The following is a 26,814-nucleotide window of genomic DNA, read 5'->3' as shown; positions in this document are numbered from 1 at the left end:
AGAGGACAGGGGCAGATTTGACTTCAACTTGATCAAGTAAACTTTCACTCTGCTTCCCATTGGTGTTTCTTTCCCTTAGTTACTTCTTAGTAAAGCTGTGCATTGTTTCAACCCTGTTGTGCCTCAGGTAGCTTATGGTGAGGAGATTTTTGGTTCTTTGCCATGGCCAGGAGATCTGGGGGCCTTTAGGGACCCCAGAGATCTGGAAGGAGCCAATGATCATGAAGATAAAGGTGATGCTAGCATAGTAGATTTAGAGAAAAGGAACTCCCCTTATAAAGAGAGGTCTGGGGCTGGACTGTGAGTGCTGGCCCCCTTCCCACCAGGGGTGCTTCTTTACACAGCAACCTTTCTTCTACAGTGTTCTTGAATAGGAAGGTGAATTTCCATGTTTCTCATAGGGATGAGATCTCCCAAAGCATGGTGGGAGCTAGGAATCAGGCTTGCTCACTCTTTCTCAGCCACCACCCTGACCCCCACACTCTCATGATGGTCTAGTCCGTGGAAGACCCACCCCAGGAAATCACTCAGTCAGTAGCTTCACATGGCCTGATTGTGATGGTCAGGAGCAGAGAGAAGTTCTGCTTTCCTGATGAATTTTCAAACATAATCAGAGTCCCCCTCCCCCCAACAAATGGACATTATGTAGGCCTTGGCCAAGATGTCTTTTGTCATGGACTCACCATGTTGACTTCCGAAATCTGGTCAATGCTGGAGATGTGGATGCTCATTCCAACGGTGACAGGGTCTCCTATGACACAGAAGGACAGGTTAGAACAGCATACCCAGGTGGCTGGTGAGTCCCCAATATAGAGAATAGGGGTTCCTGATTAATATGGTGAGTTGGAACAGGTATAGTTCTGGGGCAGAGGAGAGCTATATTCTAATCTCAAATGAGGTTATAAATAATGCACTTAGTCTATTTGGGTTTTTGATCCAGAAAATGGAGATCACAATCCCTGCCTTGACTACCTCAGAAAAGGGTTCTCTTTAATTGTTAGGGTGGGAAGGTGGCTAGACTTGGTTGGATTCAAGTTCCAGCTATGTTCTTTCTCGGATTGTTTCATTCTGCTTCCTGCCTCAGTGCCCTTGCCTGGAATGCTCTCCCTCACATCTTTTGGAATCTGGAGCTCTCTGTAAGGCTCAGATCAAGTGTTACCATGTACATAAAACCTTTTGTCACCTCCCTAGCTATTAGTGCTCCCCTATTTCTGAAATAATTTTTCTATTCACCTTCTATATCTTTTGTATTTCCTTATCTTCATATGTGATAAAGGGGGAAAGAGGAATCAGAGGACTTGGATTAAAATCATGCCTCTGTCACTACTACCTCTGTGATCTTGGATATGAAACTTAAGGTCTCTGGACCTCAGTTTCTTTATCCATAAAACGAGGGGTTTTGGACTAGGTGATTTCAAAGTTTCCTTCTAGCTTTAAAGCTGTTATTGTGTTCCTCCTTCCTGCAGAATGGCCAGGGTCTGTTTTGATTTTTGTCTTTGTATCTTTAGCAACTAGAACAGTGCCTGGCACCCAGTAGGGGCTTCATAAATGCTTGAAGAATTGACCTCAAATCATTTACGCTCTCATGGTTTCTGTTTCTTATCTCTAAAATGAAGAGATTGTTTTAGATGATCTCTAAAGTCCTGCCAGCTCTGACATTTTATGAGTTTACTTTCCAACAGGATATTGTGATCAAGTGAGATAATATATATGAAAGTCTCCAGACAATTAGAAAGTTAAAAAGCCCGAGAGAGTTCTAAGGGAGGGTTAGATACCAGATTTGAACTAAAAGATCAGAGAAAAAGGTCTGATGACAGCAGCCCCATTCCAATTGTCATTCTCATCTCATAATAGAGACTACTTCCTTCTATGGTATTTTTCATCTATATTTCACCCCAGCCAGGAGGACAAGCCTCTGTTGCCACCAATTTGTTGAATCCTAGAATTCCATAATGTGAGAGACCATCTATTCTCATCTTCTCATATTATAGGCCCAGAGTGGGGAAAGGACTTTGCAGTGGTCACACAGATAGCAAATGAGAGCCTGGCTTTGGATTTAGGTTACTTTTCTGTAAAGAGTGTCTTGTTAATAGTCTTTCAAGCCTTTAGGAGGAAGCTATCTCTGCTAGAATGGCTAAAGGAAAGACATAGTTCCCTCTTTCATAGTTTGGGGGCCACTGGAGGAATGATTGTTGCCTCTGGACTTAGGGACTCTAGGGCCTCTAAATTTCTCCTCTTTGCTCCTTTTTCTTTGCTCAAAGGTACCCACATCCATTATTTTCCTGTTGCGACCTTTATATGTAGACATTTCACTTGTGCCTCCTAAGCCTGAATGGGACAGTGTTCTCCCAATGGGACTAAGGTCATGGGTTTAATCTTTCCCTTCCTCTCCTGGTAGTTTGTCATGTACCATGTCTAGTCTCTTCCTAACTGTCTAGATATCTCATAAAGGGGGCACTGCTTATCATGGGGAGCAATGAAAAAAGAATGTGGGGCTTAGTGCCAACTTGACTCCACACTGAATGGTGTGTTGCAGCCTATCTCCTGGGGACACAACTCACACCTTGGTAGTTCTTTAATGCAGCAAACAGAGCAATAATAATGGGAAAGTAATTAATACAATCAATAAATAAGGGAAGTACTTTGACTCCTGTCTCCTTAGCTGAGCATAGCCCAGAACTGGGAAGCTCTTGTATTCTGGAGGCCACTTGGCAGGATTTGGGGGGGGGGGTTGGGGATGATTTTCAGGACCTTGGAGAGAACCTGGCTCCTCTCTGTGGCCTTTGTGGTAGAAAGTCAAGGAAACAGGTAAAAGACCCAAATGCCCTCCCATTCTCTCCTCCCCAATCCCCCTTTCAACCCTCATCCTTGCTTTTTTTCCTTAAACCATTACCCCACCCTATCCAGCAATTCTAGCCAGTGCTCTAACTCACTCAGAGCCCCTGGGAGGAATGAACAAAATGATCCAAGCTGGGGTGGGGGGGAAGCAAGCCACAGAACCTGAAAATGAAATGGTGCCTTAATTATGCATTAATGTGAGCAGGGAAGTGGTGTCATTAGTGCTTCATGGGGATTGGGTGTGCTGTGTTGTCACTGAGACAGACCCTTTGCCAGCCAGCCAGACAATATTCCTCTTCAGTGCCACAGGGCTAACATTTAATGAGGCTTCATAAAGAGTGATGGGAATGAGGATCACCACTATTAATCATCTTAAAGAGATAGTGCCTTGGCTTAGAGACCTTTGGGATACTTTCTTTTAGGGAGGAGGGCTCATCTTGGACATTGTACTTCTCTCCTGAAGCTTGGGACATGAGTAAGGAGCTAGGGCCACTCCAGTCAGTTTCTAGGGCATTGAGGTGAGGCTAGAGAGACTCTGAGACTCTAACCACCACCAAAGTCATCCTGGCTTCCACTGGCCCATAGAGATCTCCCAGAGCATGAGGATGATTGGCAATACTTTTGTGCCCCCATCCCTTCCCTCCATGGAGGCTCGATGCATTTGTACAGAGTCATATTAAGAAATAGCTCCTGTCATGCTATCATGTATTGCCTTAGGTGGATGTTTACCTTGCTTGTCCCTAGTCCTGGTATTGCTTCCAAAATTATAGAGACTGAAATTATACACGAATACATATAGAATGAATTGGGTCCAGTTGGTGAACTAGAGTGACTATCACCATAGCAGGAAAAGGACATGGAGCCTGATCAGAGAGATGGATCAGTTTTCCATAGTCACCTGATAAATAATATTAAGAGCTGATATTTGTATAGAACTGTGAAGTTTACAAAGTACTTGCCTCAACAACTCTATGGAGGAGATAGTGGAAACATCATCATTTCCACTTTGGGAATGAGGAAATCTAGGCTCAGATTGGATGCATCCTCCACAAGCTTCCTGACTGTGTGATGTTGGGATAGTCACTTAACCTCTAAGTCTCATATTCTCCATTTGTAAGAGAGAGATAACCCTTGGAGTAGATACCTCAGATTACTGTTGTGAAGCTCTTTTCTTGATTTTTTTACATTGTTTTATACACTCTGACAGGCTATAGAAACCTCAAATCCTACAGTTGTGATTATTTGTATGTGTTAGTCCTTCCCCCACCTCCTAATGCTAATTTGGGCTTCACCTTGTTCTTTCAAGTTGAATGATTTCCCTCCCTCCCATTGCATTACTTGAGCCCAAGTCCCATGTGCGATCATGTTCTGTAATTGTTCTTATGCCTTTTCCTGTGCAGGATTTCTACACTTCAAACTCGATTAAATTTCTTCCCCATCCTACTTGTCACACTAGGTAATATGAGAGAGAAAAATGGGAATCGCAAGTGCCTAATGTTGATCCAGAGACTTGTGGTATTGATCTCAGAGCTTGTAAGAAGAAATGATCTTATTTCCAGGGAGTATCTCCTGGGGATGGGTTAAGTTTTGGTTGGGATAGAGGGAGGAATCATTATGGAGGAACAGTAGGAGGTGGAAAGTGCCATGGGATGGGAGTCAAGAGCTAGTCCTATCTCAGTTAATACCTTGCTGTGTGATCTTGGGCCAGTGCCCAAGCTCTCTAGGCTCCAGTTTCCCCATTTTTAATGAGTGGTGGTGGTGAAGTCAATGATGCCTGAAGGCCCTTCCAGCTCTGATATTCTAGGATCTCCCTAGCTTTCCCTAACTCTGGGTGGAAGCATAGCATATGTGAAGGCAGACTGGACTTGGAGATCTCATTTTAGCTCTGTAACAACCTAGTTTGTGGAGCCTGGAGTAAGTCACTTCATCTCTAGGAGCCTTGATTTCTTCATATATAAAAATAACAATAATACTTGTCCCAGACCTAGGCTTGATTCCTGGTTGTGCCACATACTGCTATGTATCCCTGAGTAATAAATTAAGCATTTATTAAGCACCTACTGCATGTACTATTGCTAGGCACCAAGAAAGAAATGCAAAGAATGAAACTATCCCAGTTTGCAAGGCCCTTACACTCTAATGATGGAAACAACAAAGACATATATTAGTATATATACAGAATAAAGAGAAAGATAATAGATACAGAGGATTACAAAGTATTACTTGTTCTGGGCCTCTGTCTCTTCTGTTGTAAAATGAAGGAATTAGTGGGCAAGTCAACAAGTATTTAAGTACTATGTACTAGGCACTATACTAAGGCAAAACAGACTCTGCCCTCAAGGAATTTAAATTCTAAAGAGGGAGACAACCTGTAGATAACTAGATACATATAAGGCACATACAGCATAGATGAAAAATTGGAGCTTGAAATATTCCTTGGTTGTTGTAAAGAAAGTGCTTTATGAGTTGGGAAGTGCTAGAGAGATGGAAGAATTGGTCAGCAAACCAAAGCTCCTGCCTGTGCCTGAACCTGGAGCCTATCCATTCCTTTACTGACCTGGCTGCTTTCTCTTTCTAGAATTTAGTGAGCAAATATAATCCATGTGCTGGTCCAAAGCCAATAGCAATGGGTACCAGAAGACTGCCCCAAAGGGTAATAGAAAGAAGCATGGTGGATGGAAGCTGACTGTGATATATCATCCAGGATGACTACTTCTGGTGAAGTGATGGAAAATACAACTGGTGAGACCATGTGTAATTAGAAAAGGGAGATGGGTTGGTCACAGTCAGAAAGGTGACAACAACCCTCAGTGCTATACTGTTTCCCTGAGCTGAAGAACCAGGAGGACTCCAGGGTATTTGGGGAGATCCTCATAAGAAAACTCACAGGAAAGCATAGCACTAGAACACTAAGGACAGTAGGATGGGAGGGTATGTGCGTGTGTGCATGTGTGTGTGTATGTATGTATTTTTTCTCACCAGTGTTAATATAGGTCCAACTAAACTGCTATGCTAGCAGGGAGAATAATACATTTGTATATCGATTAAAAAAATAAACCTTCAGTCTTCTATCCTAGTAACAACTCTAAGGCAGAAGAGCAAGAGGGCTAGGTAAACAGGATTAAGTAACTTGTCCAGGATCACACATCTTGGAAGTATCTGAGGCCAAATTTGAACCCAGATCTTCTTGACTCCAGTCCTAATGCTCTTTCCACTGTGCCACCTAGATGCCCCTGCATGTCAATTTAGATGTTTTTCACCTGTGAGTTCCTCTTTGAAGAGTAAGACAGAAGAGGAAGAATAGGAACAACCCCTTTGGTTTTTAAGGGATATGAGTCAAAATCCTTAAGGCATGACTTTCAGGTTTCCTAGTCTCCTAAACTTCTTAGCAATTCTACTTCCAGCCTTAACAATTATGTCACCTAACAGAAGATGCCCTACTTCTCTCCCTCTGAAAGGGGTGAGAATCAAATGAGATAATAACTGGTCATGGTGCTTTGGAAGCTGGAAGCTGTTTTCCTCATGGAAGTGGGAGCTTATTTTTGGCACTCTGTTTGGGTAATTCAGGGGCTGGGGAAAATGCTGTAGGTGTCCAGGGTCTTTGGGAGGAAACAGGTATTCACTTGGCACCACTGGGAGTGACAATGAATATCTCGGTGTTTCCTGGGCCAGTCCAGGTAGCGGCAGTCAGGCTACTGGAGAAAAGAGGACAATTTGGAACTCACCCTGAAAAGTGGAAGGTTCCTAGTAATAATGAGGAAGACTGGAGAGGTCCTAATGAAGCCTTGGCCATTAATTTGGAATAACATGGCTCACCTATGGAACTTGGTGTAGTGGGCAGTGGCAATCTGTCAAAGCACAAGCCCACAAGAGTGATGTGGGAGAAATTTTGATGGTGAGGGTAAAAACAGAGCAGTCTCATGACTATCTGGACCTTCATCATTTGCCAAGCACTTTGGCCCTTCACAGGGTTTTTTAGGTACTAAGAAGTTGGTGCTTTGGCTGCTTCTGTTGGTCTAGCCGAGTGTTCCTTTTCTACTGCCATGTTGACTATCTTGAGTATCTCTGGGAATGGTGTATTTGCTCTGGGACTAGGGACTCCCTTCTTCTCTTCACACTTGCTGCAGCTCTCTGTCTTCTAGTGATTTATACTTACACTTAGGTCCTGCCAGGGCTCTCTGTCAGCCCAGGGCATCTTAGAAATGGGAATTATCCCATTGTGACAGATAGACTGTGAGAAACAGATATGGACAACATGGTAAGGCAGGGAATTGAGGGGAAAACAGCAACGAGTTGGGTGCCCATAGGCCAAGGCCTTTCTCATAACTACTACCCTGTTTCTGTATTATCTTTGGCAGGCCACTTTTGCCTCTTGGTACCCAGTGTCACAACTGGTCGCTGCATTGATCACAGTTCTGAGGCCTTCTCATTGTTTTCCTTTACTTTTTTGTGGTCATCATGTTATTTTGCTTATTTCATTCTGTATCAGTTTATGCAAGTCTTCCCAAGTTTCTCCAAATTCTTGTATTGTTCCCTATGGTACAATCCTGCATCTTTAATTGTCTGAAAAATTTAGGTAAAAGCAGATTTGGGTGTCTGAATTATGTGGATAATTGTGTCTGGGTACATTAGACCTCAACAACCCCATTTCTGAAATGAAGTAGCATTCTGTCAAGCAGAGCCTCATTATTTCGTTACCAAATAATACAAGTATTTTCAGTCCAGGAAATCTGTGGCCTTTCCAAACTCATCAGCTACACAATAGAGAGATAGGTCTCATGCTTCCCTCCCCCTACCAATTCAGAAAGAAGAAATCACACTTCCCTACACATCATTTCCCTAATAAACAAAAACGCTCAAGTGCTAATTTATAAATGTTGTCTTGATACAAATCCAGTAAAAACTGAGACCAGAAACAATGGCGCATTTGGAGACTTACGAAAGGGCTTATTTTCCTCCAAATATGTAAATAGAGTCTGCCAACAATGCTCTTGTCTCAATAGGTTCTCATCCTGGATCTGTCCTGCTGTGTGTATGCATGCTTGCATGTGTAAGTAACACATCCATGCTTCCTTCAATCTGTATCCATGCCCTTCTCTTGCTGTGGAGATATCCATAGTCACTTCAGCTTACTGCCTCGACCCAACTCATTCTATATTTATTCATGTATAATTTCAATCTCTATTTTTTGGGAAGCAGAACCAGACCTAGGGGCAGACAAGGTAGGAAGTCACTTAGGTCGCACAATACACCATGGGGCACAACAAAGGCTATTTCTTAACTTTGTATAAATGCATATATTTGATAATGCTTCAAATTATTACCCTCTCTGGCCCAAAGGGATTGATTTGATGATAAGTAGAGTAGGACATGTGATAATGAAGGCTCAAAGCCTTCAATGGACACACAGGGACTCAGTTTTACAAAACCTGCCTGGGGCACAGCTCTGTTTACAAGGTTTTCTGTGCTTTTCCCTTTGGGTGCCTCTATCAGGTAATGGTTTTCTCAGTAGGTTTCAATAGGGGCTTTGGAGGAGCCCCTCTGCCATTACATATGGGATGTGACAGAAGATTTGACTTTCTGGAGTTTTATGACCATTTTATCTACCTCTGCATCATCGTAACCTGGGGCTGAATCCAATGCATCTGGTGAGAAGAACTCTGTTAATTCTAGCTAACTCTAGAGAAACGTGCCCATTCTCACGCTACTGTCTCCTCAGGAAGGGACTAATAATATGGCAGTCAACCTATGATCAATAGTCTTTCCTTGGCACAATGGTCCCTTCTGTATTCCTTAGTATGAGAGCAAAGGAGCCATCCATAATAGCCAAATAGCATAGATTTGGAGTTAGAAGAGAACTTAAAGGCCTTTGACCTCAAGCCCCTCATCTTTACATATGGAGAAACCAAGGCCTAGAGCTTAAGTGACTAACTCAGAGTCACACAGCTAGTAAGTAATAGCATACATATCTAAAGTGCTTTCTCCATAACAAACCTAGAATGAAGGGAGTGTAAATATTTTTAGATCTCCATTTTATGGCTGAAGAAACAGGCTTAGAAAGGTGAAAAGAGTTTTCAGTTCTAAAATTCTATGATTCTGTGCTTCCTTTCTTTTCTAAGATTCTTTGAGCTGGGGGTGCCTGAGGAGGAGCACCATACCAGTGGGAAATATGGGAAAAGCCAACACTGACACCATATCTCTAATCACAGCCTAGTGATTTTGGCAAATACCAGAATTGCGCACACCAAGATCCACCCCTTTGCTTCTATGCAGATAGACATTTGGCTGCATCTGGCCACCATGCACTAATTGGTCAATAGAACCAGTGGTGTGAAAGAAATTATTGTCTTGTTCCCCATTCAGCGAATTATGCCACAAGCCAAAAGGACTACTACCCTTTTCACTTGCTGCATCACTCGAGAGGTTACCAGGAAGATTTTAGGTTCTTGGAAATGCCAGAACTTGAGTCTTCTCTACTGACTGTTGTTAATTCCATGGGAATGGTCTATGGGCCAGAGATTCCACCAGCAAAAACTCAGGTATGTGACACTAGGAGGGCTTCTTCATCAGCTAAATGTTGCTCTTATCTCTTTCTGTAGTCTCAATTTTCTGCTTATTTCATCACACATTTGCTATAAGATGGATGTGATGCCCCAAATTCAGGGGGATTCCCTTTCTCTGCCAAGGGTTTTGTGTGAGGAAATGGACAGTACAGAGTAGATGTGTTGTTTCAGCACACATACCTTAGCCAGCAAAGCAAAACTGAAAAAAAATAACCGGGAAGGAGATGCAAGGTAAATGGCTTTCTAGATAAGAACATTTCAGTTGTGAGTGATTGGTTGTCAAAGGTGTTTCTTAAAAGTCGTATATAGCACCAAAGGATATCACAAAATGGCTGCCTTCTGCTGCCCTTTTGGACTTCCTCTATGCCTTTGGCCAAGAAAGACAGACTCTGTGCTCACTTTGAGATAAAAAGGCAGGGAGCTGTAGGCAGAGCAGAACAGAGATATGCCAGGGAGGCTGGAAGGACTGGGCACATTGGTACAGAAATCAGTTTGGCATCCCAGCAGTTGGTAAAATCTTGGATCATCATAGCAGGCTGATATTGTCATGGGTAGCAGGCAAGTTAGACAGACTCATAGTAAGGGAGAAGGCTAAGCAAGTTCAAGATCCACAGTGGTGATCTAGGATAGCTTTGGTAGAGTGGTGGTGAGAGACTTTTGTCCTTGGAGGCTTGGCACTACTTGGTCAATCCCAAATGGCAGGTCTATCCAGAACTTCAGAAGATAAAAGATCTTCTAGCCAGGAGCTCTTGGTGACCTTGGGGGGAAATATCTTTTCTGGCTTGATTTGGAGTTCTGTTGAGATGTCCATGATCTCCAAGACTTATCTTGGGTTGGGAAGCAGAAGGGGAAGTCCCTACTAGGGCAGAGATCTTTGAATTAAGAAACCCTGGAAGAGACTGATGCTGTGAGCCAGTTGATTGAGAAAAACACACAAATGAATGAAAAAGCATTTATTAAGTATATGTGCTAAGCACTGGGCATACAAATACAAAAACAAAGACAGTCTCTGCCCTCAAAGGGCTTGCACTTTGCTAGGGGAAATAACACACATAAAGGAGTGGTGGCCAGGGAGGGTCATTTTGGACTGGAAAGTTTCAAGGGTAATTGAAAGGGACCTTAGGATAGTAATTCTACAAATCCCATCCAGTAATAAATAATGGCAGAGTTGATATAATCATAGTTCATACTTCCAGGACTGGAGATGGCTGAAGAGGAGAGTGACATGAAGCATGACTAAGAATTCTCGACATGGTGGCATGGGAGAATCTATTGACAATAAGGAGAGTATGGTCCCAGGGTAGAACTTATTCCATGGCATGGTCTATCATAGCTATAGAAGATCATTTCCTGGAGATGGCCTCACAATACATTCTTGGAAACGTGACAAGTATTTAGAACAGTGCCATCAATGTTTTTCCTCATTGATCCCTAAAAATGTAATATTTAGTATGGACTCCTTGGGACTGAATCTTTACTATCAGCAGATCAGAAAGTCTTGTTTTGGAAGATAAATCTGATCAAGCTTGTCCTGTGAATCATTGAAGGTGATACTTGTTACCACAATTCAGGAGACTTTTGACAACTGAGCTGTGGGAACAGGAAGGCATAAGCTGTTGTCAGAAGCTTTAAGGAGGGCATTGACTTCTCTTTCCATTCTGAGACTGATTTGTAGGCAACCTATCAAAGCTGGCTCTGAGTTGGTGTCCCCAAACTAACTGTCATCTTGTGACTGTAGAGCTGATCTTGTTGACAGGAGGGAGAGTCAGGTAAGATTTCTGTGCAGCAGAGTAGTGCATTTTTGCTCCCTTGTGTGGTGTCCCTTAGGACAGTCCTTGTGTTGGGCTGCTCTGCAAGCTTCTTGAAGTCTTAGGCACAGAGAACATCAAAAGTTTGGGGAGTGATGTCTCCATTTCAAAAGATGAACAACAGCTTCACTCAATATTCTTTGAATTTCTTCTGTTCACTTGCATGGGCCTTGGTTAGAGGTCACAGGACCCTGGCAGTCAGTGATCATGGGACTATGACAGATACATGGATGGCAGCAAGCTGCCATTATGATCAAGGCAGCTTTCTAACCATACCACGGATCTGGTCACCTCCAGCCTGAATTCATGACCTCTGGAGAAAAAATTCAACCAGCTCCAAGTCTATCAGGTGAGAAATCAGCCATTTTCTAACAGTGACTTCTCACATCTGGCTATAACCAAAGGAAAGAAACATGGGCCAAAAAAAGGGAGGCAGTCTTGGCTGCAAGGAGAAGCAGCCATGAAAAGTATGTTCAGAGACTCTCAGGGTCCCTCTCTTCATGAGAAACCCACCAGGAAGCATCAGGGCAGCCTTGGAGATTGCAAACAGTGACCTCTTTCTCTACAGAGCTCTAGCTTAGGAACCAGGCTAAAAAGGGTCATGGACTTGTCTGTGCTCCTGTTCCCCTCTTCTGCTTCCCTATAGTAGCGGTTCCAGGGCTGGGGCCTTGTTCCATTTATGTTTGTGAAGAGCACACTTGGTAGGGCAGAAGTGCTGGTTTCTAATTTCTATGGCAAGTCTCCATCCTGGTTAAAAAGGTAACTGCTTTTTCTTCTAGTGTCAGTAGTGTCTGTAAATTCTAGAAAACTTCTTCCTATTTGCTAGATAAGTTTCAAGTCAAACAGGGAGTGTGCTGACTTACTGCAATGTTAATGGTTGCCTTTTGTCCTTTTTAGCCAAAGATCTTGGGGTGTACATGTTTTAGACCTTCTATAAAGCCCTACAACACTGATCATCAGGACAGAATGAAAGTCCAGAAAGATTATTTTGTAGTATTTCAGTGGTTTCAATGGTAATTTTCCAACAGAGACCTAACCATTTCCCCTCACATTCAGTTAGTTCCATTGCATCCTTGAGAAGATCAAAGTAAACACCACTCTACCCATTTCACAGATTGAAAAAGGGAAGCAAGAGACAGAACAGGAAGTGACTTGTCCAAAGTATCACTCTGAGTGAATGGCAGTGGTTAGAACTAGGATCGGAATTCACATCTCCCAATTTCCAAGAAAATTGTTCATTTTATTTTATTTTTGTTTTATTTTTAAAAAGCTTCATGGATACCTTTTGTTTTTACAGTCTAGTTATTTCCAGATATAACACCCCCCATTCTTCCCTCCAGTGAGTCTTCTCTTGTAATAAAGAAGTTAAAACCACCACAGTGATTATGTGTGCATACAATATTCTACAGGTATAGTCCCTTCCCTCCTTCCCCTGAACCCCCTCCAATGAAAGAAGGGTAGTATATCCTTCTAGGATCCTGTTACTCATCAGACTAGTGCTATTTTTACCACACTTTAAGGTTTTCAAATTGAATTTCTGTGTATTCTCTCATTTGAACCTCACACTGTGAAGTATGTAGAAGGTATTGTCATTCCTATTTTACAGATGAGAAAATTAAGGCTTTGAGAGGTGAACTGACTTGCCTAGAGTCACTTAGCATGATAAGCGTTTGGGGCAGGATTTAAATTCAAGTCTTTTTGACTCCAAGTCTAGAACTCTCCCTTATTCTTAACCTGGGGTCTGTGAACTTGTTTTTTCAATATTTAGGTAATTATATTTCATAATTAGTTTTGTTTTCCTAATTTTCCAGTTACTTTTATTCATAACCCGATACATTTTATTTTATGCATTTAAAAAACATTGTTTTGATAAGAGGTTTATAGATTTCACCAAACTGACTGCCCAGGGGATCTATGACATAAGAAAAGTTAAGACTCCCTGCATTATCCTGTGCTAAGATAGTGAGTTTCCTTTTACTGATGGTATCCAATAGGACAACACTGCAAAAAGCAAAAATGGAGTAAAGGGAATTCCACTGACCAGTATGAGCAGAGGTGAGGGAGGCAGGAAGTTGGTGAAGAGACAGGGCATAAATATGGGTCTTTTTGGAAGTTACAGCCCAACTGTAACCCATGCAAACTTCTCAGGGGCTTAAGTTTCTGAATTCACATAAAGAAATTAATCTTTTGTCTTTGTCTCTGCATCTCCAGAGCCCAGCACATGGCCTGGCACACAGTAAATACCTAAAAATGATCGTCAAACTGATCTGCAACACTTTCTTGATCCTCTGTCCAACTTGAACTAAGTCCCAGCCTGGGAAGCCTTCTAGCTCCTTGGGAGAATCCAGGGGGCAGAAGGCAGCTATGGAGTGGCTGCCCCCTTCTGAGGACTGACTCTGTGGAAGTAATGGAGGAGTACCCTGTGGCTAGAAGGAGAAGGATGGAAATCTTATGTTGGCATTTGGCTGGTCTGCTGCCACTAAGGATCCCATTTTCCCTTTTTCATCTTTTTTTTTTTATGAAAACCAAAGGAATGAGCTTGGATTCTGGGAGCCCAAATGGAAAGTTTAAGGTGGGGGGTAGGGTGAGGCAGCAGCCTCTGTGGCTGACTCCTTCCAGAGCTTGCCCATGAAGGGCTTGGGTAGCCCCTTCATTCTGAAACCTGGCCCAGTCTCCTACACTAGGTCCTCTGGGTGGGCAACTAGCCCTGAATTCTAGGGGATTCTTCTAGGAGGACAAACATGGGGCTTGGGGCCTTGCTTTTATGAACAGAGAAGGAAAGGGGAGGATATAAGACTGGGGAATGTATCTTAGCAGGGCTGAATCACTCACTTACTTTTGATGGATTGTAAGTGGTTTAGGTAACAGTAAAGGGAAAAAGTAGAACCTTTACCAGTTGGCAGAGATCTGGGGGGCATTAATTATTTTCCTGCCAACCTGTAGGTTCCTTCATTTTCTTTGTGTATTTCCCCCTGTCTTACTCTCTTCTTTCTTGCCCCTCTGTTTTTTTACCTCATTCTACATCCTATTGACTCTTTCCCTTTTTTCTTCCCTTTTCTAGATTCTTTCCTTTGAACTCTCTACCCCTTCTTCCCTTCCTCAGTGCTAGTCTCCATCCTCACTCTTCCTTCTCCCTTCTTCCAATCTCTTCATTCAATCTGCTGAGGTCTAGATGATCTCCCAGCTAGGTCTCTTGACAACAGCCTACTGGGCTACAGAGCCACATAATACCTCGTCTCCTTTAGCTTAACAAAACCAACCCTTAATCCACTTATTTCCTCTACCCATACCTCCCTCTCTCTCCTTCCCACCATCAATGTTTTCAGAGGAGGCATCTACCTTAAGGATACTGCCCCACTTATCCCACACCCAATGAATTCCTTCGTTTCTTACAGATCAGCTTCTAACCCTACCATTTCACCACTCATTGGTGATCAGGATTACCTTTCTCAGTCCTCATCTTCCTGAACCTTGAGGCAGAAGCTACCTTTATCTAATGCCTCTTGCTTCTTGAACTCTCTTCCTTTGGCTTCTGCTATGCTATCTGATCTTGCTTTTTCAGCCGCTTTTCCTTTACAACAGTATTCTGCTTATTCTTTAGATCCTCTAAATGTGGGCAGCTCTCAAGGCTCTTTTTATTCTGTTGTCTCTCCTTTGGATGTCTTACCTATTCCCAGACTATCAACTCTCACCTCTGCAGAGATGACTCCCAGATCTTCATTTCTAATCCTGACCCTGACTTCTTTCCTAGCTCTAGTCCCGAGATCAAAGATGATGAACTGGGAGGGATGTCAGAGGTTGTCTGGTTTGATGCCCCCCACCCCCTGCTCCACTTTTACATATGTGAAAAGTAAGCCTCAGCAGTATTGTCAGCTATAGCCTGGATGTACAGTCTACTAGACTGAAGGCTTTCTGAGGGTACAGTCTGGGTACTAGCTAAACTTTGGATCTCTCCCAGTCACCAGAATAGTACTTTGCAAGAAGCAGACACTTAGTAGATATTTATTAAATGGAATTAAATGGAATTGAAGTGCCAGTGAGATCCAGAGAATCTTTCAAATCTGTTCTCCAGGCCAAGCCCCTCCATGGTAGAGTTTCCAGTTCCCTTGCCATCTTGCTTGCCCTCCTCTGGACTCCTGAGTCTCCTTCCTAAAATGTGACTTCCACACCTAAACACAGTAGTCCAACTTTGATCTGGCCAGGGCAGATAAAGGATAGTGGGACTCCCTAGGCCTGGCCATTCTCCGAGAGCATTCTTTCACTGTCAGTTGCCTAATGTTAATCATGCTCTGAGCCTAGTGCTTCCCAATCTACTATGGAGGGGGCGGGAGAAGGCATACCCTGGGTCTGGGAAGGAGAATGGTCCTTTAGTGTTGGCTAAAGCAAAGAAAAAGTTTCCAGGAGAGGCTTTTTGGACTTTCTAGCTCCTTTCCCTCCACCTTCCTAGCCAAATATGAAACTCTGGAGGTTGTGAGCATTAGAGCAAAACAGTTGGTTCAACATAGTTGACTGGTCTTTTATTGTTGTTTCAAGCATTAGAGAACCTGGGGTAATATGGCAACATCTCAGAGGGAGAAAGGGACCTTAGAATTCATTCTGACCCACCTTCTGCCCTGTGCAAGAATTTCCTTTACAACACTCCTGACAAAAAAGGCATTTGCCTCTGCTAGGAAACCATCAGTGACTGGGAGCTCACACTCTGACAAAGAAGCCAGTTGTACCGCAGTTTGTGATTGTTTAGAAGTTTGTCCTTTTACCCAACGGAACCTATGATCACATCAATTTGCACATTCCCTCCCAATGACCAAGCTTGCAATTTATCGATATCTTTCCATTCCATGTGACTCTTGTATGTGCCCTCCCATAAATTCTCCACTGGGAGATCCTCCCAGCAAATTGGAGGCTTTCCACATTTTCTCCTGTCTACCTATCATCATTTAATCTTTACCCCTGACTCCTGTTTCAACTTGGATTCTATGTTGGATCTATTCCATCACAGTGGTGAATACCTTTGGAGAGCAAACATCTCCCTGTTGTGTGCTGTGCCTGAATCTGAAGCAAATCAAGTATTTGTTGACAAAGATGTTCTTTGATTCTTTTGGTTTCCTTGTTTTGGCAACTGATTTGTAGACAGACTTCTAAATAACATTACAATCTGTGTCAGTGTCTTTTCTTCTGTCCATTATCCATTTTTTCCTTCATCACTTACTTGTTTGAATAGATAATAGGTCAAGAATATATTTCAATTGTATGTTATATCTTTTTCTATTTGTTTATTTTTTTCTGGCTTTTAAAAATGTTTTTTTTTATTTTTCCTTCTGGCTTTTTACTAAATTGAATCTTTGATCTGACAAGTCAATGATCTGATTCTATATAGACAACTGATTCAGGGATGACTCCCACATCAATAATCTTCCTTATATTGAACCAAAACATACCTCCTTGTAATATTTATCCCTTGCTCCTAGTTGGGACCCAACCCATGCAGTAGAAGATAGAGTTTCTTCTTTGTGAAGACATAGAAGAAGATTTTTGTCTTCCCTAAGCTTTCTCTTTTCGGACTAGTATTTTCATTTTCTTCAAAGCTTTGCATGGCATGAACTCAAAATCCTTTGCCATCCTGATTGCTCTCTGTCAATCCATCTCCAGCTTATTAATGTCTTTCCTTCAGTGTAATCCCCCCCACTCTAGAAAACAATTCTGCTGGGCATAGGATAGCTGGACTATCACTTCCTTCATTCTAGGTACTTGTGGTGTGATGTGGTGTGGTGTGGTGTGTGTGTGTGTAATAACATATTCCATCCGTGTGACATTTCATCCTATCCAAAGCACCTTCATATACTCACTAGAGGGTCTCAATAGGCCTGTGATGTCTAAGCAAAACTAACATCAATTTCCCCATTTCATAGAAGCGGAATCTCAGGCCGAGAGAAGGCAAATGATTTTTGTAGTCACAGAGCCAATTAAATATGGAGACCGAATAGAAACCAGATTTCCCAGCATCCATTGGAGTATACATTCCACCCTACCCTGTTAGATTTTGTGACCAACTTGTAGTTCTATCTTTCCTTCTGTACTCTGACTCCAAATAGTTCTACTCTACCATCCATTTTCTTACCGCTTCAAATTAAAACTGTTCTCTTCCTAAGCAAAACCCCCTATCAGAACAGTTGGTTCTGCCAGGGCCAAGATAGGACAGTGGTGTGGGACTTTACCATGTATTAGCTATGTGACCTTGGTCAAGTAGCTAAACCTCTCTTGGCTTCAGGCTCTTTATGTGTATAATGAGGAGCCTCCTGGATTAGCTAACCTCTAAAGTCTCTTCCAGCTCTAGTTTGTGGGCAATAGCTAACCCTCTAACCCTATGGCCTATTCTTCTCTCCTTTTATCAGAATGCTATCCCTGACAGAAGCTTTTAAAAAAAGAATTCTATGTTTTTCCAATTATCAAGTGTTTTTTTCTTTCTCCTTCCACTGCTAAAAAGAAAATCCCTGTAATTAAAGAGTTTGCACTGACCATGTCTTGTCCATGCCTCATTCTCAATTGTACTGGACTAGGGGACTCAGGAGACCTGGGTTTCAATCCTGTTGTGGTGATGACTATGGAGGGTTGGTTTGAAGTCTCTTTCTCTTCCAGCACTTCAGTTTTCCTACTTTTGAAACAAAGGGGTTGGACTCTGTGGTCTCAAGGGTCCCTCCCTGGCTCTAACATTCTCCTCATACACAAGTTAAAAAGCTGTCAGTCTGTTGAGAATCTCCTATTCTGTTACTCAAGGCCTCAAGGGGCAGGTGGACCCTAAAGAGTAGGCAAGAGAGCAAGAAGCTTTGGTTACTTGGAAGGCTAGACCAGGTGAGAATGCTGGGGCTACTTGGGAAATTCCACTGACTGGTACCTGTTAGGGGGAGGGGGAAAGGCCAAGGCCCTGGAGGGAGGGGATGGGCTCCACCTTGGCCTGTTACTGCTAAGCTCAGTGTGAAGCTAAGGAGGCCTTTTAAAATTTAGAACTGAACCACAATCCCCAGTGGGCATGTCCTCCTTCTGGCATCAAATGGAGGTTTTGCTCCACTTCTGAGAGGTCATGCCAAGGGGGTAGAGGTTAAAAGGACCCAGCAAGGCTAGGGAATTCCCAAGGCCAGGTGGTATGGGGACAATGTCCCCTTGGGGAAAGAGGAGGGTGGGCATCAGAGAAAAAGATCTGCACTGCCAGGCTGCCCGCTTGCTGGGAGTGAAGTGCTGCCTAGGGATCCTGGCTGCCTCTTTGATATTGGTTGGGTCAGGATCCTGGGGCTAAGTTGTCCCAGAGTCCTTACATCCCCTACCCTCATAGTCCTCTTACCTACCCTGCCTCAGTTTTTCCAGATCATGAAAGAGGAACAAATGAGAAGAGAGAACAAAGCTAATAGAAGAAAGCTACTATCAGATATGGGTACTTAACAAGAATGGCCATCTGAGCGGGAAAGGACAAGGTAGTATTGCCAGCTTTGGGTAAAGGAGAAGCTTGCCATTTCCTGACCATCCAAGAGAGGCCAGTATACTGAAATGAAAGTGCTGGACCATGGAGTCAGGAAGACTGAGTTTGAATTTCATCCTTATACTTTCTAGCTATGTCTACAGGCAAATTGCTAAGCCTCAATTTCCTCCTGTGTAAAATGGGACCAATAATACCTACCTCATAGGCTTAAATATCAAATAAAATGAAGTAAAGTATTTTGTAAACCTTAAAGTACCATAGTAATGCCAGCTAGCATTATAATTGGGAGAAATAACACATCTCTAGAGAAAGGAAAAATCTCTAAGCTTTAAAAAATGTGTGATCATTTCTCCCCAATAGAGCTAACTGAGAAGTCAATACCTCTCCCTCCCTTTCTTTTTCACCTGTATCCTTTCTCTTTTGCACATACCATAGAGAGAGGTAAGGAGAGATTAAGATGAAGAGGCAAGGAAAGCTAGACTAGGGTGTAGAGGGGATAGGGGATAACTAGGAGAAAGAATCCAAGGGACAAGAAGAGAGTCTGGAAGGTCAGCTAGGACCCATGAATAAAAGAAGGTGGGCCTACTTTAGTTGCTCAGATGGCAGAGGAGGAGGGTGTTAGCTAGGGAGCAGAGACAGAATGGGGAAAAGTACAACTGGTCTCTTAAAAGGGTACTGCATAGTAAAAAGGGGGGCAGATCCAGGGTCTGGGAGAGGTCTGCCAGTCAGCTGGGAGGGAGAACAGAGCTGTCAAAAGAGCAGCAGGTCCCCTCTGCCTTGGCCTGCAAATAAGAAATGCAGTAGCCAGGGAGCTAACCCATTTGCACAGGGGGGAATCTGAAGATCAAATGGGTTTTCAATGGAATTCACTCAAGTGCATATTAAGCATCTGTGAACCCCAAATCTTGTCTTATGAAGAGAACCCATTACAAGGATGACTTGAAAATGGGGAGCTGGCACCTTCCTTTAAGGAACCCCAGGATCTTTTCAGAGCTAGTGCCTCTTCCCTCTAGTTTTGAGGGGAAGGGTTTGGGCCAGAGAAAGGGGTCTCATTTGGGACAACAAAGCAGGTGTGATTATGGGAGGGACTGAAACCACTCTCAGTTCTACTTGGACCTGGGCTGAAGAGAGACTTAAGTGACTGGGACCAGTCATCTATGTGTCCTTTGGGAGACTTTAATTCTGCTGCTTCCCGAAGAATGGGGTGGGTATCATTCTGGAGGAGCCCTTCTGCTCTAGCCTCTTTATCCTTCTCCCCATTCCTTAACTGTGTAGTCTAAAGAAGTAAATGACTGAGATAGGTATGGCCAAAGAGAAGGGAATGGAGGCAAAGGGCAACTGCTCTCCATCTCTGGTCTTGTCCCCTTTATCTTTTTTTTTAGACCCTTAACTTCGGTGTATTGTCTCATAGGTGGAAGATTGGTAAGGGTGGGCAATGGGGGTCAAGTGACTTGCCCAGGGTCACACAGCTGGGAAGTGGCTGAGGCCGGGTTTGAACCTAGGACCTCCTGTCTCTAGGCCTGACTCCCCCTTTATCTTTATATACCTTTCTAAGCCACTGGCACTTCCAGAGAGAGCCCCCTGCCCCACTTCCTTTTCCTTCCCTCTTGGCTCTGCTGTAGACATTATTGGCTAAAACTATGGCTTATGCAACATATTGTAGCTGTAGTGGAATTACTTTTAATAATGACTCATACAGTTGCTGCAACAGTCTTGTGTCTTAGCACTAGTTCCTGGTTTTCCTCCCCCCTCCTCCCCACTCTATAATCAGAGGAAATCAGGCTACAATGAACCTGGGGGGCTGGGGTGGGTAGAAATCCTTTTGATCCCTCCAGTTGCTAGAGCTATGCTCCTCAAAACTCTCTGAATTTATTTTCTACATTTTTATATAACAACACATCCTTGTTATTTCCCCTGAATAGAATGGAGGTTCCACAATGGGAGAGACAGGGCTTTTCACTTTCATCTGTGTCCCCATCATTTAGCACAGTTCTTGGCACATAGTAGAGAACTAATAAATGCTCTTTGATTGACTGACTGAAAGAACTTCAGAGGCCATCTAGACCAGTGATATCTATACATTAGGGTCCCTGCAGAACACATAGTGACAGTTTAAAAATTTTAATGTTATCTATGTTATATTTTTATTCATTTTGTTAAATACTTCTCAACTACATTTCCTTCAAACTGGTTCCAGCGGGGGGGGGGGGGGGGCGGGTGGACTGTATATTTGACAACTCTGATCTAGACCAATCTCCTGTTTTACAGACAAGAAAACTGAGGTCGAGAGAGAGAAAGACCTTACTTAAAGTTACATAGCTAGTAAGAGACTAAGCCAGTATTAATAAGATCATAGGAGAAGAGACTTAGAGCTAAAAAGGATCTTAGAGGTCATTGGTTTCTACCCCCTCATTTTACTGATGAGGAAACTGAGGCTGAGAGGTACAGTCACTTGTCCAGGGTCACACTGCTGCTAAGTGAGGTCATATTTGAACTCAAGTCTTCCTGACTATCTGTATCACCTTGGACAAGTTGCTTAACCTCTATGCCTTGGGGGAAGTTATGTGGCTCAATGGATAGACTGTTGGATATAGAGTCAGAAGGACCTGAGTTCAAATTCATCTTCAAGCATTTCCTAGCTGTGTGACTCTGGGCAAGTCACTGACCCTTTTCTTGATAAAGGAATCTGCTGGAGAAAGAAATGGTAAATTACTCCAGTATCTTTGCCAAGAAAACTCCATGGAAAGCTATATGGTCCATGGAGTCACTAATTCTAAATAAAATGCTGTTAGCCACTGACCTCCAACTCCACATTTATTTATTTTTCAACTGTATCATGATGCCACCAAAGAGTTAAAGGGACCATCAAAGGTAAATGGACTGGGGCATTCCTATTATGGAGTGGGTAGTGAGGAGCGTGTGTGAGAGGAGGTGCAAATTTATGGGATAGTGAGTATGTGTATAGGTGATATTAAACTTGGATCCGTCTTTCTCTCCTTTCTCTGTCTCTTTCTCTACCTCTCCTCTTTCTCTGTCTCTCTGCCTTCTTTTTACTAGCTGAGTTGCCCATTCCCCCTGCAACAACTATCTTTCTTAAGTAGAGCTCAGATACCAGGTGCCTGGCTTTGTGTGGCAGCTAAAGGCCCTTCCAAGCATGGGATCTTGGGAAGTCATTCCAAACTTTTTTCTGGAGATAGCTCAGCTTGGAATGTCTCCTCTTATTTAGCTCCCAAAATTCTCTCTCCTCTACCACTAAGATGTCTAAATGCCCATATCTAACTGAGCTCTTCCTTTAAGCAATGGTATCGTCAGCAGGTCCCCTATTTATCATACAACTATATTTATCTACTAATTGAGTCCTAAACTGGCAAAGCTCAAAGGACTATTGGAAATTATTTGGTCTAATCCCTTCATTTTACAGATGAGGAAACTGAGGTCCAGGACTGGGGACAGCCTTGCTCAAGGACATTTATGGAGCTAGTGACAGAGACTGACCAGGGAACTTGCCTTTTACTCCAAGGTTCTTCCCACTATATCACACTGTCTTTTGCCTTAGCATTATCCATTTGGCATGAACCCTGAGGAAATTGGTCAAAGATGGGTAAACTTTGATTGGGGAAAAATAGGGAGGGACTCTAGAGTCCGGGGACTTGCCTCAAAAAGATGAAGCACTTTGTAATGAGGGACATCATGAAGCCTGAGCTAGGAGATCAGTAAAGCTGAGCTCCCTCTCCAAAGGCTCAGAGGATTCCCTGCAGTGCTTAGGGCTGGGCTCTGCACATAGGGGTCACACACTCCATGTTTTGCTTTCCACCATTATTATCCTATGGGGAGTGGCATGTGTAACATTATAATTAGTCCAATTTCCTACTGGGCAAGAGGTCCCTCCTATAAGACAGTTTGGTTTACCTCCCTAGCAGAGAAGATGAAAAAGGTATTCAGGAGAGTCCTCTTGTGGGAGATGAGGGAGAAAGGCAGCTTTCAGTGGGGAGTGAGGCTGCAGGATCCCTGTTAACTTGGCCAGGGCTACTAAACCTGGACCCCCCCCAAATACAGGAATTTGAAAGGGAAAGGTAGACCTGGAAAATAGATCCAGGAAAGACAATTTAGTAATTATTGAACTACCTGAAAGTCATGACCCCCCCCAAAAAAACCTAGACATCATATTACCAGAAATTATTCAAGAAAACTGCCCTGATATTCTTGAACAAGAGGGTAAAATAGAAATAGAAAGAATCCACAGATCATCTCCTGCAATAAATCCCCAAATGACAACTCCCAGGAATGTTATAGCCAAATTCAAGAGCTCCCAAGTCAAGGAGAAAATACTGCAAGCAGCCAGAAAAGAACATTTCAAATATCATGGAGCCCCTGTCAAGATAACATAGTAGGATCTGGCAGCTTCTACACTGAAAGACCAGAAGGCTTGGAATATGATATTCCAGAAGGCAAGGGAACTAGGTTTACAACTAAAAATCACCTACCCATCAAAACTGACTATATTCTTTCAGGGGAAAGTATGGTCATTTAATAAAATAAAAGATTTCCAAGCATTCCTGAAGAATAGACCAGACTTAAACAGAAAATCTGATGACCAAATACAAAATTCAAGAAAAGCATAACAAGGTAAATAAGAAAGTGAAAGGGAGAAGTATGTATTGGGGCATAGAGCAGATTTTCCTTCCAGTATTAGAATGGCAGTTCCTCATGAGTAGTGATCTCTTCATTCTTTGGGCTTATGTTCCTAGCCCCTAGTATAGCTGAGCATATAGTAGGTGTCCAATAAGTGTTGATTAATTAATCAAGTATTAATAAATAATTAATCAAGTATTGATTGAATGATTATATGATCATAAGAGTCTAGATCTGGTGCTGGAAGGAACCTTGGAGGCCATTTAGTCCAACCCCTGAATTTTACAGATGAGCAAACTGAGGCCCAGGGATCTTAAATGGCCTGCCCAGTGTCATACTTAGGATCCCAAATCTAAGACTGGAAGGGACCTCAGAAGACATTAAGTACAAGCACCTGCTTTTACAGAGGAGGCCATGTAGTCCAATCCTTTCATCTTTCAATTTAGGAAACAGAGGCCCAGATTTTTTTTTATTATTTGGGGATTTTAGGTGTCTTGCCCAAAGCTGCACCTAGAATTTTGATTTAAAACTGGAAGGGATTTCAGAGGCCATCTTGTCCAACCTGCTTTTACAGAGGAGGTTATGTAATCTAAGCTTTTCATCTTTCAGCTTAGGAAACAGAGGCCCATATTTTTTAATGTCCATGTATCCTTTCTGTCTCTCTGGGTGGAGCTCAACACTTCTTTCCTACCAGTTAAGGCTGTCTTCTTTTTACTGTTCTTCCTTCTAGCTCCCACTCTGTGAGTCATGTTCTTTTTATTTGCTCATTGCCTGCCCTCATCTCACTTCTTGACTCCTTCTGCTTACCACTTTCACCATTTGCCTTCACAGAATCATATCAATATCTTTTAAAAACAAAACCAAACAAACCTTACTTTTGGTCTTAGTGACAACTCTAAGACAGAAAGGCAAGGGCTAGGCAAATGGGGTAAGTGGCTTACCCAGGATCACACAACTTGGAAATGTCTGAGACCAGATTTGAACCCAGGTCATCTTGACTCAAGGCCTGGTGCTCTATCCATTGTGCCACTTAGTTGCTTTTCAGTGTCTTTTGATTAAGTCTGTTATTTGCTTTTGGGGTTGTAAATCTTTCCCCCTTTACTCAACTACCTGCCTGTGAAGTGTGGTGTGACCCAAAGGCTACTGAATTGAAAAAACAAAGGACTGGGGTTCCAATCCCAATTCTGTAACTCATTCACTTCACTTACCTGTGTGACCTTAACCAAGTTACTTTACCTCTCCTTTCCTCATTGGCAAACTGTGGTTCATAAACACCCATGCCATAAACATGTTAGAAAAGGGCTTTGCAAACCGTTAAGTGCTAGAGGTATGTCATGGCAGCTATTACTATTTGCACCAACAACCCTGAGCCAGTCCACAGACACTGGAGACGATTGTGTCCTGTTTTGTATTTTGCTTACCTTTGCTCCATGTTGCCCTTCATTTCCAGTTGAAGTCAGTCACAAATGATGGTCCCTAGTTGTGTCTCTTTACATGCCCACCCTCCCCCTCTGCCACCAGTGGAATGTCTGCTTTTTATTTTGTGACTAGCATAAGTTCTGGCACATAGTAGGTACTTAATAAGTGCTTGCTGGTCATACTAGATAATGCTTTGCATAACCTCCTTCTAACCTCACTGGTGCTGGGTTCCAGAAATAAAAGAAGAGTGAAGGGACTGAGCTAGGAACATTCTTCAGAGAGACCTTGGAAGAGCTGGAGCTGAGCTCTGTGGGATGTCATTCTCTAGGGGTGTGGCATGTGTACCTGGGCTCACGTAAGCTTTCTATACAGACAATGGCAAAACCTTCTACATAAATACGGGAAATAATTTTTCATGTTCACACTTGAAGGAGAATCAATGAAGTGGTGAGAATATTCTCCAAATGCAAAGTAGCATTTACTAAGAAAGGGAAATGACTAATTGTACTTCTCTATCACTTCCCCACAGATTTCCAAGTGGGACTTGAACCCGGGCCCGAAAGAAATGTCTGCTGACTCTCCCCCTAGGAGAGATTGGGCACCTTTGCTGGTATGCTCATACATTTCTTTGATGTGTGAGTCCATGCCTGAACATGACAGTCCAACTCAAGCTGGACTCTTGGGATGAGGGATCTGTTCCGTCGCTGCCCAGTGCCCAGAGGAGTACTTGTTCCCACCTCCCCTCATCAACATAGTTTCAGTTACTCGTGTACATGTAACAATCTGTGCTTTACCCAAAATAGCTGCATAGTAAATCCTTTTTCATTCATTCAATTCATTTGTTCATGTGTTAGACCCCCCAGGAGAATGTAAGCTGCTTAGTTTTGGGCCCTGTATCTCCAGCATCTGTCTGTCTAGAGGAGGGAGGCATCTTATCAGCTGCAGGTTGGCTTGTTGGATTGGATTGGAGTAGCTTCAGGCACAGAGAAGGAAGGGGAAAAGGAGTGTGCTAAGGTCTGTCTCAGGCATTCATGTATGTCAGAAGGTAATCATGGCTGAGGCTGGAGCCAGGCAGATGGCCCTGTGCCCTGTATGTATACATTTTGTCCACACCCATTCTTCTGTGGGGCAGAGGGCAGTTTTGGCTAGGAGAGCTGATGGGGGAAAGGAGATCCCGGGCAAAGGAAAGGGAAGGAGGAGAGGAAGGAAGGGGGGGGCTGGTGTGGTAAGGCCCCTCATCTGATCATGTAAGGAAAGCACTGGGCAAATCTGAGAGCCGTGGAGAAACCGAAGTTCTTATGATTAGAATGATGGTTGTTATGGGTGACAGAGATGAGAGGCAGCAAAGGGAGGAGGGCTGTTGGGCAGAGATGCCCACCTCAGGCCAGGGTTTCTAGCTAGGTGGGATGGAAGGCAAATGGAAAAAGGCTATGAAGCAATGGCAAACAAGGGGAGTCCCCTGCTTGGGAAATGGGCAAGAGCCAACCATTGTCTGGCTAGGACCCCCTCTCTATTCCCTCGACCACAAAGCACCTGGGTGTTCTGCAAAGGGGGGAGCGCAATATGGCTTACCTCCAAAATCGGGTCTGAGACGGACATCGTAGCCCTTCAGCAGGCGGTCCACAATCTCTTTGACCTGAGTCATGTTCGTGGGAGATTCGCTGAAAAAAAGAAGTTAATGTTAGGGGCAAAAACCCGAGGGAGATTTCTCCTATCCAGAAGAGCAACCCCTGCTCCTAACACCTACCTGCCTGCCACCCACTGAGGACCACTCCCGCCTTTGCCCCCCCCCAACCCCCCACCTCTGCCTTCCCCCTCCTTCCCTTGATCTGGCAGCCGCCTTCTTCAACCCTCCCCAATCCTTCCTTGTTCCTCCTCAGTCCAAGGTAGCCCAAACACAGCCTGTTGAAAAGGGGGGTGGTTTCTTGGTGACACACCCCCTTAGGGGACCAGAAAAGAGCCCTGCACCAAGCTGGGGAGGGGGTCGTCTCCTGAATTGCGCCCTAGCCTAGGGTTTGGGTGTCATCTGCCCATACGTCTTCATGTGTGTTTCCTACCCCTGCCCACCCCCACAACCCCCGAT

General features: G+C 43.4%; 1 protein-coding gene across 1 annotated transcript in view; it reads right to left on the bottom strand.

The window, feature by feature from the left end:
• Window positions 1-26,814, bottom strand: part of LOC123253424 (gamma-aminobutyric acid receptor subunit beta-4-like) — a 64,718-nt gene that overhangs the window by 34,938 nt on the left and 2,966 nt on the right. Inside the window, exons 2-3 of the mRNA XM_044682619.1 lie at window positions 26,304-26,392; window positions 684-751 (exon numbers count right to left, since the gene is read on the bottom strand). Coding sequence (XP_044538554.1) covers window positions 684-751; window positions 26,304-26,392 — 157 coding nt within the window. The remainder of the gene's footprint in view (window positions 1-683; window positions 752-26,303; window positions 26,393-26,814) is intronic.

This window comes from Gracilinanus agilis, chromosome X, assembly GCF_016433145.1.
Source record: "Gracilinanus agilis isolate LMUSP501 chromosome X, AgileGrace, whole genome shotgun sequence".
Taxonomy (NCBI): Eukaryota; Metazoa; Chordata; class Mammalia; order Didelphimorphia; family Didelphidae; genus Gracilinanus; species Gracilinanus agilis.
Note: the sequence above shows the minus strand (reverse complement) of the source record. Positions and strands in the feature narration are given on the sequence as shown.